Source organism: Rhamphochromis longiceps, linkage group LG9 (assembly GCF_057381845.1).
Source record: "Rhamphochromis longiceps isolate RC_006_pf linkage group LG9, R_longiceps_female_GT1.1, whole genome shotgun sequence".
In the NCBI taxonomy this organism is placed as follows: domain Eukaryota; kingdom Metazoa; phylum Chordata; class Actinopteri; order Cichliformes; family Cichlidae; genus Rhamphochromis; species Rhamphochromis longiceps.
The window spans coordinates 21,160,478-21,173,945 of NC_140565.1; the positions used below are offsets into that span (position 1 = coordinate 21,160,478).

The 13,468-nt window shown below is 41.2% G+C and overlaps 1 protein-coding gene across 1 annotated transcript in view; it reads left to right on the top strand.

Annotated features, from left to right (window-relative positions):
• The window catches only part of oxsr1b (oxidative stress responsive kinase 1b), a 41,712-nt gene that overhangs the window by 18,996 nt on the left and 9,248 nt on the right, over positions 1-13,468 (top strand). Inside the window, exons 4-11 of the mRNA XM_085418807.1 lie at positions 2,906-3,047; positions 10,192-10,247; positions 10,475-10,584; positions 10,938-11,039; positions 11,131-11,264; positions 11,565-11,613; positions 12,935-13,000; positions 13,079-13,201. Coding sequence (XP_085274933.1) covers positions 2,906-3,047; positions 10,192-10,247; positions 10,475-10,584; positions 10,938-11,039; positions 11,131-11,264; positions 11,565-11,613; positions 12,935-13,000; positions 13,079-13,201 — 782 coding nt within the window. The remainder of the gene's footprint in view (positions 1-2,905; positions 3,048-10,191; positions 10,248-10,474; positions 10,585-10,937; positions 11,040-11,130; positions 11,265-11,564; positions 11,614-12,934; positions 13,001-13,078; positions 13,202-13,468) is intronic.

The window sequence follows — 13,468 nt, forward strand, 5'->3', positions numbered from 1 at the left end:
TGAGCATGTTATAAGTGAGATATAATAGCTGGTTTGTCCAGTCACTTGCCAAGCAGTTCTGTGAACGTGCTTTCCTGCAAGAATCTTTTTTTAGGTGCAAGTTTTCTTTACAAAAACAGCAACAGTTGCCTAAAGAGATACGATCAGCGCGGACAGTCGCACAGACGGTGCTCGAGGCCCTTGCGACCGATCAGTTTAAAGTTAGCCCACTGTATGGAGTGAATGACAACTCGTACAATCATCAAACCACCTGTCAAGTATTGTTTTGAATGTATGTGGTGGTTTTTCTTTCCTCTGTAAAAAACCATCAGGTACCATAGGAGATTATTGATATTTGACATCTTTAACAAATAAATTAGATCAGCTGAAGTAAATGGACCGCTACTTATAAATTGCTTTTCTACTGTAACTGCACTCAAAGCACTTTTTTACTACAGCCCAATCAAATGCACTCATCCTCATACAAGTGCTTTTTTAAATACTTAAGTGCTTTGTCTAACATTTGCACACACATTCGCACAGGGGGTAACCAGCTTGCCCAGGAATACTTCAACAAGCAGACTGGGGAATTGATCCTTTGGATTGGTAGACCCTCCCACTCTACCTACTGAGCCTCAACAGCCCTGTTAGTGGACTTTAGAGGTTCTGGTCGGTGTGTGTTCTGAAATAAAGACTTTTAGTAATGATCTTTTAATCTACCTCTTGGCAAGAAAGTGAAATACTACATTGCCTTATAATAAAGTGATGCTTTTATTTAATAGTATAAAGATCAAGTGGAGTCATGACTTTTCAAATTCTCTTGCGTAAAAAGCCTGTAAGGTCTGCCACATTAGCTTCATAATCATCCTATTATTCATCTGCTAGCTCATTTGGACTACATAACCCCTGATTTGGATTTGGCTCTGTTCACCTAGCCTCCTTTTCCGCAAAGCTTCCCTCATTGTCAGCTGTCACCTCTTTCCTTCTCTCCTCCATCGAGCCATTTCACATATGGAGATGGAAAACAGACTGAGCAGAAGCTCTGCGAGAGGAAGGAAACTATCTACGAAGGAGGGGAGAAAAAATCAAACCGGCTGCCTTTTCTCAATGAGCTTCAAAGAGCCGTCACATCAGAGAAGCTGCACTCTTCTTTTACTCTCCCAGTTCACTCCTTCACATGCTCACGTACACACCTATTATTTCACACTCAAACACACATCTAGGATGCATTTCCTGCTGATCCTCATGTGTTTTTTTTCCTTGAATTTTCGTTGTTTCATTCCCTCAGCGCTGAATCACATTTTCTGCTTTGCACCGTCACTGCGCGATAAACCCGTTGAACTCATCGCCTCTCCCTCGCTCCCCTCTTCCTCTGCCTTTCTGTCTCGCTGTGTGTACGACTCTGTAATAACACTGTCTAGTCTCAGGTGGCCCATCATCCTCGGCTCCTCTGGGGTAATGCAGCGAGTGCTCGACTAAGTGCCGCAGGCGAAGACATCCTGAAATGATTGAGCAAATAAATATCTTTGCACCTCTAGTCTGGCATTGTTTGTTAAAACACAATCAATTTAACCTGGAATTGTCATGAGCCGTCGCCAGACCTTAAAGGGACCTTTTTCCAGCTTCTGTTTTAGAGTTTCAGGGACAGATGCACAGTGTGGCTGTGTGACGTTTGTGTCTCGCTGCAGCACAATAAAGGTTGTCAGGCAAGTGGCTTTCTTTTCGCTTCTCTGCTTTGTTACCACTCACCAGTGTCGCCCAATTTTCTGTCACACAGAATGCAAATAACTCGACTTCTTTTCAGAGAGGTATTTGGTTTTTGTTGTGTGTTTTTTCTTTTTTTATTTTGTGGAAAGCTGCACAAAGGAGCTTGTATACTGACAGCAGTCAGTTATAGCACTCTTTTATGTAACAGGAGCAAAGCAGTTGGAGACACAGTGACCTGTCTTTTTTGCTCTAATCAGGGCAGGTCAGTTAACACAGCTACTCTGGTTCTCCATTCACTGAAGACAAAAACAACTGTTTGACTCGTACCCTCAAATGATGACATATCCCCCCCCGTGTGGATTTTGATCCATTTCCAACGCATTCACGTCAGGTTGTGCTTAGTTTTGTCCCCTTTCATATAAGATCAATAATCAAGACTCAAATCACTGAGCTGTGCTGAAATTGATCTTGAAATGTTCTGTAATTACTTGCATCTCTGAAAATATTCTCTGCATATTTTCTGCACATGCTGTACATATGGTGTTTACTTATTGTGATTTGCTGGCCTTTTTTCCAGCACCAATGTGGGGCCGTATTTAGTTGTACTGTTGTACAAAGTATGACTGTGCTATGGCAATAAATAGTTAAAGTTATAATGTGATACTTTACACTTTCATCAGAAATTCAAGCGTAGCTGCTGTTTTCTTATTTGATCTTAAAAATCCTAGCACAGTAGGGATTCTTCTAAAAGTTGGGCTTACCCTTTGGTTATTAATGTTCTGGCTTGTTCCAGTCTCCCTCCATTTCCCCATCTATTGTTTGTTTTGCCATTGCCAAATTAAAAGGTCATGGAGCTGTTTATGGTTAAAGTGCTCTATTTTAACAAAGCTGAATGATTTGTTTTTTCCTTTAATTAAATCAGTTTTACTGGAGCCGGGAGAAAGATCCTTGTGTACCCCAAAATCTAATTTGTCCAAACAATGTAAGATTATACTTTGAGTTATCTTGACTGAATGTCTGCCAATCCATGAGGAAGTATGTGTTTTCATAAAAAGGATTTGGTTTGGAGTAGACTTAACAAATGGTACACGCTGGCCTGCGGTGACTCTGGATCATCATTTACAACGAGAAACGATTTTTCTGACCAGTCTGAACATTGTTGAAAACTGATTGTTAGCAGTAAAGTAAAATGAAGAGTTGCAATGTTTTTGCTTTCCAGGCTCAGTGCTGGATGTGATCAAGCATATCATCTCACGAGGGGAGCACAAGACCGGCGTCCTGGATGAGGCCAGCATAGCCACAGTGTTGAGAGATGTTCTTGAGGGCCTGGAGTACCTACACAAGAACGGACAGATCCACAGGTAACCAGGCCTGTTGTGCTTGAGGGTTTATTGAGCAGAAACGCAGCCCCTGATATTCTCTCCTCTGTCGCTAATAGTGTCATGCTAATAATATGCCTGCTTTGCTACCCTAGGACATTATGTTTTTATGCTGGGCAGTTTGTATTTGTATTGAAGCATATGTGTGAATATGTGTGTAACTGCAACATTAAATCACATCATGCTGTCTGCATAGAAGAGATTCCTGTATAAATTTATGGTAGGCCACCAAAACTTGATGTTTTTGACATGCAGATTTAATTATTAGTCCTTAATATTAATGAATACATAAATCAAGCTCAGACGTCTTTCCTTAAAAGCCATGGTAATGGCTGCTCTTACTGGGCTCATTAAAGGTTTTTATAATGGACTATATCAATCACACATGTGTAGTAGAGCTGTTCTGGTTTAAGTTTCTTAAAGAAACAGAAAAACAAACGTAATAAAAAAACAGGCCTAAACTTTGACTTAAAGTATATTAATAAAATTTTAAACAGCCATAGCTGAATTTTGTGTGAGATGATTAAGGGGGTTAAAAATATTAATAAAAAAAAAATTAAGGTTGTGCAAATCTGGTAATTGAACTCAATGAAGTCATTTCTCATAATATAACAATATTGCTAGAGCCTGCTATCCTCGTGCTTTGTTTTTGTTTTTTAAACCACAAGTGGCACAAGTTTATGCCCCTTCTCCATCATCATGGATTTCCAAGCTAATGGGCTGTTCAGAGTCTTTGTACACTGCACTGTCTGAGGTAGCTAGGAAGAGAAAACTTAAACTTGCAAATGCTAGTTCTGTTTCCATAAACACGCAGATGGTAACTGATCTCAGAGCATGCTAGTCTTCCCATCGATCTTCCATCAAAGACCAGAGGTTTATCCACAAGGGGCATGAATAAAGAACCAGAAAAAGCTGGTGACATCACAGCTTGCCCAGCTCCAGCCTTTGTAAATCGGACACTGCCATGAAAATGACACATGCTACAGATTCCAGTGGCTCATACTCAAATAGTTAAATTAATAGCCACCAACTGATATAAATACAGATATAAATATAAAAAATATATTTATATCTACATTGATTAAATAGTTTGTTAAAGGTTGCAGCCACCTGCTGGTTGAACCTTCTGTTTTGAGGGGCAGCCAATCAGGAGAAAGTTTTCTAAGTATGGCATATGAGTTGAAATGGTTTCTTTCCCACAGGATAAACAGATATGCTACAATAAGGTCCAGTGCTTTAAGATAAAGAATCATTTTGAACTTGCTTGATTTTGTTTTAAGAAAATGATATGTTAGTGGTTTGTATCAGATTAGTCATCAGATGAGGCATTTGACTGCGCACTAGTAATGGACACATTCACTTCTGAAGGTCAGGGTCATTGTTATGTATATTGTGACGTGGCAATACTTCACCAGTGGGATGCAACAAATGGGGGGGGGGGGGGGGAAGCAGCAATGATTGCTTTGTGGCTTACCACTTAAGAATGATTGTGAATGAAAATCAGTCTGTTCAATTTAGATGTATCATCTTAGTTTAAAAACTGTGAACGCGTAATCACTGTGTTTTTAATAGGTGCTGAAAAGCATCTGAAAGCAGACTCACAGCTTTCACAGGCTAATGATGATAAAGAGTTTCTCTATGAATATGCAAGTTAAATGTGTCAATGACAGATTTGCATGCCACAGGAAATACCAAAAGCTCCCCTTTAAGCCAGTTCAAGACCTAGCTAAGTCCCTGCACTCAGGCTGTTATAATGAACTCTAAGCCACCATAATATTTCCTACGTATGTAATATTCATTGCTCACTTATTCACACTCCTCTGTTCTCCCACCGGCATTCGCTTAGCCTTGGTCAGGCTACGTGCATAAATAATGCATAGCTTTTTGCCATGGATAAGTGCTCAGCAGTAATCAGAGTAGAATGCCAATGAGAAACGGAGAGAGGCTTGTTCGACCATGAGCTCGGATGAGGAATGTATTGTCAACAGCTGTGTAGCTGAACTAATAGACAATGATATCATCAGCTCATTAAGCTGCTAATTAGAAAAATACTCTGTCATATAGAAACTACAGATGGAGGTAAAAGGACTTACAATAAACACTGTTTAAATTAATGTGTTAATTAAAAGAAAACTCCACCGCAGCGGTGCCTCTGCTGCAGGATGCAAGTGTCAACTTTCAGCATAATCTGACAGGGTTATCAGTCAGTGCCAGAGAGGGGAAAATGTTTTTGCCTTTTTTACTGGTGTCTGTTGGAAGGAGACAATATAGAATCGCGACTAGATCGTTAATCCTCCACGTCACTCCAGCCCTGGACTGCAAGGTGTGATTTGTGAGAATGAAAATGTAACGTAACTCCAGCGTTGAAAGTTCTTGACGTGAAGAGAGTAAAGGGTGACGAGTTGACGAGCGCTTGCTGATGTAAATATCCACATACGGCCCTGTTTTCACCCCGTGTAAGCTGGATCATATGAGTCGGAGCCTCGGGGCAGGGGTGAGGAAAGAGTCAAGGGGCTGAGGCTTTATGAGACAGGAGGGGAAAACAGAAAGTGTCACATGATACGTTCCATGCAGGCCAGGACTGCAGGAAAGCAATTAGAGTCTTACGACCTGAGCTGTGGGCTGAAGCGGAGACATTTATCACAAGACGGTGAATTGCTTCACCTTCTCATTCACAGCAGTCTGAAAAGTCCCTGATTCAAAGGTGACACTTGTCCTCTAATTTTAACAGCATTCAGTCACCAAACACATAAGAGAAGAATAAAACTTGTGCTTGACTTTTTTCCAAGTTGATTTGTTGGAGTTCAGTAGCTAAAGCCTCCTGGGCAGCAGCGATCTTACTGTTGTGGTGAGCTCTTGGTGTTACGCATCTCTTAAACTTCACTAATGAGGTACATGAGAGGGCTTTGCCGAGCAAATGACTCACTGCGTGGTTTGGGTATGATCAAGTCATGGTGGTCTCTGGTTTGATTTCAAATACAATGTGAAATTCAGGGATATGGAAACGGCAATTAAAGTGGATGCAGAAGAAAAATCATTTTGTTGGGATGATGGTATTCTGGAAAGAGGGGAGGATGGAAAAATCTGCAGAAGACCCACAAGGCACCTAATAAACCTTCTTTTTACTGCCCTGTTAGGGCCACTGTGTGCCTGGCACCGGGATGTAATGTCATAGGAGGTGACCTGGTGGAGATGCAAGGTGCACAGTCTGCCAGATGAGAATGATAAATCTTCTTGACAGTTTCATACCATGGCTGTTCCCACCTGACTATTGCCCGGCTATAATTTCAGCAGGTCATAAATGTGAAAACACCACATGTATCTTGTTCACCATTTAGTATCTTTTGCTCAGATAACACCTTTTAAATTCTGGAAACATTTTAGAATTTGGTTACACTGCATATAAGGGGGCGAAACACTCTACTGAACATATGTCTCGATAACTCTAAGAGTTCTTTTTTTTTTCTCTTTAAATTTACTCCCCCCACCCCATATCTGCTCCAGTATTTCTTTGAACTTGCATGGTGCATTGTGTCACCAGCTCCTCTCTCCTCCTCCTCCTCCTTTTCCTTTCCTGTGAATCTTAATGACTGGCCACACTCTGCAGCCCCTTTTCTCAGAGCATCACAATCTACTGCAGTGAACCACAGCCTACACAGTTCCTGAATGAATGCAGGAGGTTCAATTAGATCGTCTTCATCACGCTTTGTGAATGATGGAGAGCTTCACGTGTTTTTCTTTCACAGCAGAGCGTGTTATAAGTGAAAATCCTCATACAAAATTATTTTCGAGGGATTATTTGTTTTCGGTCAATTTCAACACGCTGAACAGGAGCATGTCACGACTGCAGTGGTGATGATGATGTCATATATGGAAATGTAGATGCTGAAGTCACTCTGAGGACATGAGAGAATCATTGCTAACATTACGGTTTCTTTATAAAAGAAGCATTAAAGTTAGGACTGATGTACCTTGAAAAGAAGCTGTTTTGAGAAACAAAGAGTATTTGTCCATTGGTATCAATACATCAACAGTGTTTTTTTTGTTTCATTTTTTCCCCTGTTTGAAATACCTAAGCAGCTGTATAATATTACAGTCACACAAGGAAAAACAGTGGTTAGTGGTTGGAGAGCTAAATTATTGCAATCATGTGTAATAAACGTGCAGTCTCCTTGCCTTTTGAAATTGTTGCTTTGAAGACAGGGACCAGGTCTGCGATCAGTAACGGTCAGTTGTTGTCTTCAAAGTGACTTTGGTGCATCAATACTGCGATAAACTGGCACTAACACTGACTCAATCTGCTCTTAATTTGCAGTTGAATGTGTTGAAATTGGGAAATTACATGCAATCTGTTTGTGATTAACTATGATAAATTGCAAATTTGTTGTTGTCTGCATGCAGAGAAATCCACATTAACTCCTTACATTCAACCAGAACCTCACAGATTTAAGACAAATTCAAAAATTCTGCAAAATGACATTGCATGGCAAGGCATGGTTGCCCTTGTTTTTATGTAATAACTGGTTGCCACCTGGTTTTATTGAGTCGAGTCCCCTGTTGTAAAGAGACACAATGCAGACGAGTTTGATTCACTGCACATAATGACTCAGATTGCAACTTCTTGCGGCCCTCAAGTACTTCTTTAAAATTTTCCAATCCTCCAATTTTGAATCCTGATAACTTTTTTCCCTTGTTGCCTCCAGCAGGTTGAAATTTTAATGTCCAGTGAAATGTCAAAACAGTTAGGCGACGTTAATGGCTACATATAATTTAATGTCACGTGGAAAGAACCATTTAAAAAAAAAAAAAAACTGCTTAAAAACCCACCTTATTTTAATATAAGGAAGTACAAGTAAAAATGTAATCTAATTCAAATATAGTTTTTGAACTAAACACCTCTGTTTTGCTTCTTAGGTCAGTCCTGTCTGCTTTAGCTGTAGTCTGTTTTTTAACTCAGATTAGCAAATGTAGCATGCCAATGCAACAGTCAGCATTGCTAGCACCAACATATTTGACTTGTAGCTGTGAACATGTTAGCTTACCAGTGTTTGTATTTTGCTCAGAAGACTATTGTGCCCAAACTACTGGCTGTACACTCTTAGGCTTAGACTTTAATACTAAAAAGAACCTACTAAGATGGCTAGAATAAATGCTGAATCACAAGCATGAAAAGACACGACTGGACCTTCAGAGAAAGACGGTGACTGTGCAAATGAGGAGAGGTAATCTGAGGATACCTCCAAACCTTCCTTTTAGCTTAGTTGGTCCACTCAGCACCACCTTTCCAGTCCTGTTTTAAATAGCAACATCTAACTATCAGACGTAAAATATTCCTATCCTAATTTCTGAAGTAAAAATGGTCGTCTAAGAAAAAGTAACAAGTGCGGGGAACTATGAGATACTGTGACCTGATGTCACCGAGCTGTTATGTCAGGGCGGCGAAGTGACAGCGGGACAAGCTGGAGAACCACGAGCTCAGACACTTGTATGACAGAAGACATTTCTAACAGTCTGTCTCAAAGCCAGTAGCAAACGCTGTCATGTTCACTTCTCATCCACCCTTTCTGTTCCTCTGCATCTGTGTCCCTACAGTGACTGTTACATAATTGGGCTCCCCTAGATATAAATTCACATTAAAGTATTGAGCACAATCAGCTCTTTCTGCCTCAGCTGTAGCTTAGAGAAGACATTGGTGCAACCAGCATGCTTAGTATCCCAGCCTGCTTCTCGAGAGCTGTTTAATCCATAAAGTCATTTAGCCCTGAAGTAGGGATCCCCATCTTTAACATTCCTAATGTCCTAATATTGTCACGTTCGCTGCCTTCCTTCCCTCTGGTACTCAGCATTTACCCACTCCCTGTCACTACAACATCTTTTGGCTGTGTGGTGTTTTCAGTGAAGCACTCTCACTGAAAGTGGCCTCTACACTCAAGTATTCATCAGCATTTGAACCAAAAATCTAAAGCGTGGCCTACAAACTCTTGGCTCCCTTATGCATGCTTTCTTGGGTAAAACTGTGCACCGAGCTTGTAGCTGCAGGAGAAAAGGCCTGAAGCCAAACTGCCTTCTCTAGTTCCTTGAGTAGTTTTTGATAAACTGGAACCTCTGGACAAATCGGAAAATCTAAAGGTGTAAACGTGCTTCAGCACTCGTCTTGTCTGACTATCTTTCATCAAGAATCATAAGAATCTGTGCAAACACCACATTTCTCTCTGCAGCATTTTCCCCTCCACATATTTGGTATTTGGCTTGTTCTTTTACAGTCTTTCTGGATTGAATTATATTCCTAATTAAGTGGTGAAGAGAGCCTTTGTTTCTTGGAAGCTGTGTCATTCTCATCTCAAACACTGTGCTCTGAAGCCTATTCTATTTTTACATTCATTCAGATGCATTTTAGTTTGCAGGCTGGATCCTACAGCATTCGATTTCCAGGCTTTTTACTGCACTGCCTCCATCTGGTAGCAACATAAACTGCTCCGTGACTCCGATTCTGTCTCCTTTGAATCGTTTGTCTGCTTGCCGATGCAATTTAAAGTGCAGTCTTGGGGTGATTTCTGGAAAGCAAATCTTTCGGGTGTAGTAATCTGTACTTGGCATTCTGTGAGCTTTTAGTGTTACAGTGTTAAAATGTACATTGATTTCCTGAGAGGCTGGACAGCACAGAGCACTAGCTGTGGTCCTCAGTGACACTGCTGCTATCCTTTATTTATTTTTATTTATTTTTTTTTATATCCTCGCCTTTAGCTTGACCCTTCGTCATTATCTCTGTTGCTATGACAACTCTGTGTCTGGCTGGTGAGGTGGCAGTATTCGTTCTGTGTGGCAGACAGGCAGTCAGGCAGCCGTCCCTGCTGAATCCTCTTATCGCCACCAGGGGAGGCTGAGCAGGGATGAACAAATTAACCACAGACTGTGTCTGTAATGAAGTCTCTCAACAAAAGAAATGGTGCTAAAATTATAAGAGCTAGTTGCTTGATGATGCCTCCTACAAATTGTAAGTGCTTTTGAACTGAAAGAATTCCTCAATACTCAAATTATTCAGACTTTAAATGTCTTTGCATTTTTGATGTGACAGCTGTGTGAGAAATGTTCGTTTCATATACAAATTCTTGTCTTGTCTTCGCAGAGATCTTAAGGCTGGAAACATTCTCCTCGGGGATGATGGTTCAGTGCAGATTGCAGGTATTTACCCAGAAGGCAACAGCGCCTTTCCTCTGCTGTCATTAGTGATTGGAGTTAATGTGCCGCAGCCTCATTTATTGCTCCCCCGTTCGACATCTGAATGTTTCTCGGTGTATTTATGCGCATGAGCTGCAGTCTGTGGAGGGAAACACGCTCTCTCGACAATAACATTATTGACTCGCTGCTTTGGGCTATTTGTCTGTTTGTCTCACTTTCTTTTCATTCAGACTTTGGCGTCAGTGCCTTTCTAGCCACGGGAGGTGACATCACTCGAAATAAAGTGCGCAAGACTTTCGTGGGAACGCCATGCTGGATGGCCCCAGAGGTCATGGAGCAGGTCAGTCCTCGTCTAGGAAGGAAGTAGCCGAGTTTCTTGGAGGCACAAACAGCCAATTGCACAGCAGATATTTTTGTTTTGACCTAATTTTAGACCGTTTTAGAAATCTGCCATTCTGCTGCACCATCACCAGTAAGGCAGGAGGAATTAAACTAGCAGATTATTATTATTATTATTATTATTATTATTATTATTATTAAACAGTCTTATCTTGCATTTTATTTTATTTTTTTTATTTTTTTTTCTACTGCAGTGCAGAACTAGCTGGAGCTAGTGAGGAGTCTGATGTATCTTTTGACTTGAATGAGGTGATGCGGTACAAAGTTGTAAATCACTGTGTCTTTCTTGAACAGGTGAGGGGTTATGATTTCAAAGCAGATATTTGGAGTTTTGGGATCACCGCCATTGAGCTCGCTTCAGGAGCTGCACCTTATCACAAATACCCACCGATGAAGGTACAGTTTAATATGCCTAACAAGCTAGATTATTACTATTTTACCGTAACGATGAATAGACGTGAGTCAAAGTCTTTCTCGTGTCTTTTAGGTCTTAATGCTGACACTGCAGAATGACCCTCCAAGTCTGGAGACCGGCATCACAGATAAGGAGATGGTAAAGAAATACGGCAAATCCTTCAGGAAGATGATCTCACTGTGTCTACAGAAAGACCCTGAGAAAAGGTGCTTTTATTATAATTTACTTGTATACATTTCTTTTTTAATCAAATGCAATTTTTGCTCATCTGCGGTAATTACAAAATTGATTTACAGTCTGTCAGTTTACACTGAGTAGAGCGGATTTACATGTGAAACAAAGCAACCTGTTACTGGAGTCATACTGAGCAGACTTGTTGTTCCAGCGACATTGTTTCACTAGATAAAAAACCTAGTTGTACAACATTTACAAATTTATTATTGGCAGCCGCAAAGCCGAATCAGTCAGGTTAACAGAACTAATTCAGTGTCGCTGTTCTTTTTCAGGCCAACATCATCAGAGTTGTTGAAGCATAAATTCTTTCAGAAGGCAAAGGTAGGTGTTTGAGCTGCCTCCACAACTTAGACCGAATCTTTTGCACAGTGAGTCAGCAGCATCTCTGCTTCAGGCAGCTCTCGAGGCGGTTGATGAGTAAAGGTCTGTGTCCGCTCTAGTGTTTGTGTGTGAATGGCCTCAGCTCAGACTGTGCTGTTCATGACTGGATGGATTGTTTGTTGCTCGCAACGTTTTCAGTTGATAGAAGCAGGGGGTGTAATTGATGAGTCACAAGATGAAAATAAACCAATAACAGTTTGTGCACTTTGTGTACTTTTTCAACTTGTCAGTGTGTCTGACCCAAGCTGAGATCATTGCAGCCTTACTCTTATTATTGTTATGTTTCTAACAAAGGCAGGGATAAGCGGTCTAACGCCAGTGTATGGCTGCTCAGTACCCAAGCAGCTGGAACAACCAGAATGCTGGCTCAGCAAGTCACACAGCCCAAATACAACCTGGTTGGTTTTCTAGCTGTGATCCCTGTTCGCTGTAATTACTACAGTACCGTGAGTGGACAGAAGAGGGCAGACTTTGTCAGTCTTTTATAGCTGGTGTGCTGTTGAGCATGCAGGAACTACTTTTAAACAGCCATTTATGAATTTCTTTTCTGTTCATCTTGTTAAATGTTATTTGTTGTTATCTTGCAAACAAGGATACTTAACAAACGTGCTGTAACTTCAGTCATCAGTAAGGCATCTTATTGATTGAGGCTTAGTATGAGATTTAAAAAGACTGACTTGACTCTCAGAGTGAGACTTTGATAACTTGGCAGCAAAACGTTGCCCAGTAGAAGTCTTGAACTCATCAATGTAAAATTAGAGGCCCTTATTTTGATGACCTCAGTGGACTCGTGTGCCATGTTACACCGCACTAGTAGGCGGTTGAATCTCCTTTTGCCACCAAAACTTACTCAGTTCTTTGCAGCGTAGATTCAATAAGACAAGAAGCAGTTTAAGAGGTGTACTTAATAAAGTGTGCATATATGATTCAAATCTAGGTCAAGCTGTCATGTTTAAAGTAAAGTAACTGCCCTTTCATGTGCAGTCTGTAACCATGTCAGAAAGACGGTGGATACTTCCCAGCTTTGAATGCACAGTTGTCTTAGTGATACCTCTGGAGTACCTAATGAATTGACCAGTGAGTGTATACAAGGTCATTGGATCCAAGTGTTGCATGTTTTTAAGACGGGTGTGAAAGATTTTGAATTCAGTCCTAAATTTGACCAGAAGTCAGACCGACCAATGATAAGCTTCCGTTTGTCCTCGTCAAACATGTTTGAATAAATACAAATGTTGATGATGGTTTCTTTCTCTCCTGGCAGACACACGAGTATTTACACGAGAAGTTGCTTCAGAGGGCGCCGACAATAACGGAGAGGTCAAAAAGGGTAAGGCAGCAAAGCTTTAAACCCGCTTCTCTACTGCTATGAAGATCAGCTCAGATGTGTTACATGTGAATGCATCAGGTACGTCGAGTGCCAGGCTCCAGCGGTCGGCTGCATAAAACAGAGGACGGCGAATGGGAATGGAGCGACGACGAGCTCGATGAAGAGAGCGAAGAAGGCAAAGCAGCTGCTGCAGCCATACGGGTAAATGGAACTTCCTCCTTTTTTTTCCCCTCACATGCACATATTAACACTTTAGCTGTAGTCCACGTGTTGTGTTGTGTCCTTTGACCACTGTGCTCTGTCTGTGCAGTAGCATGTTTGTCCATGTGTCTCACCTATATGTGGTGTGTGTGTGTGTGTGTGTGTGTGTGTGTTCTGTCTGATGGCCAAGGAGCAGCAGGTGAAGCCTGTTAGTGCCCCCAGGCGACAAGTGCGCTTCTCCTACCCTCTCGAGCTGCCTGCACCCAG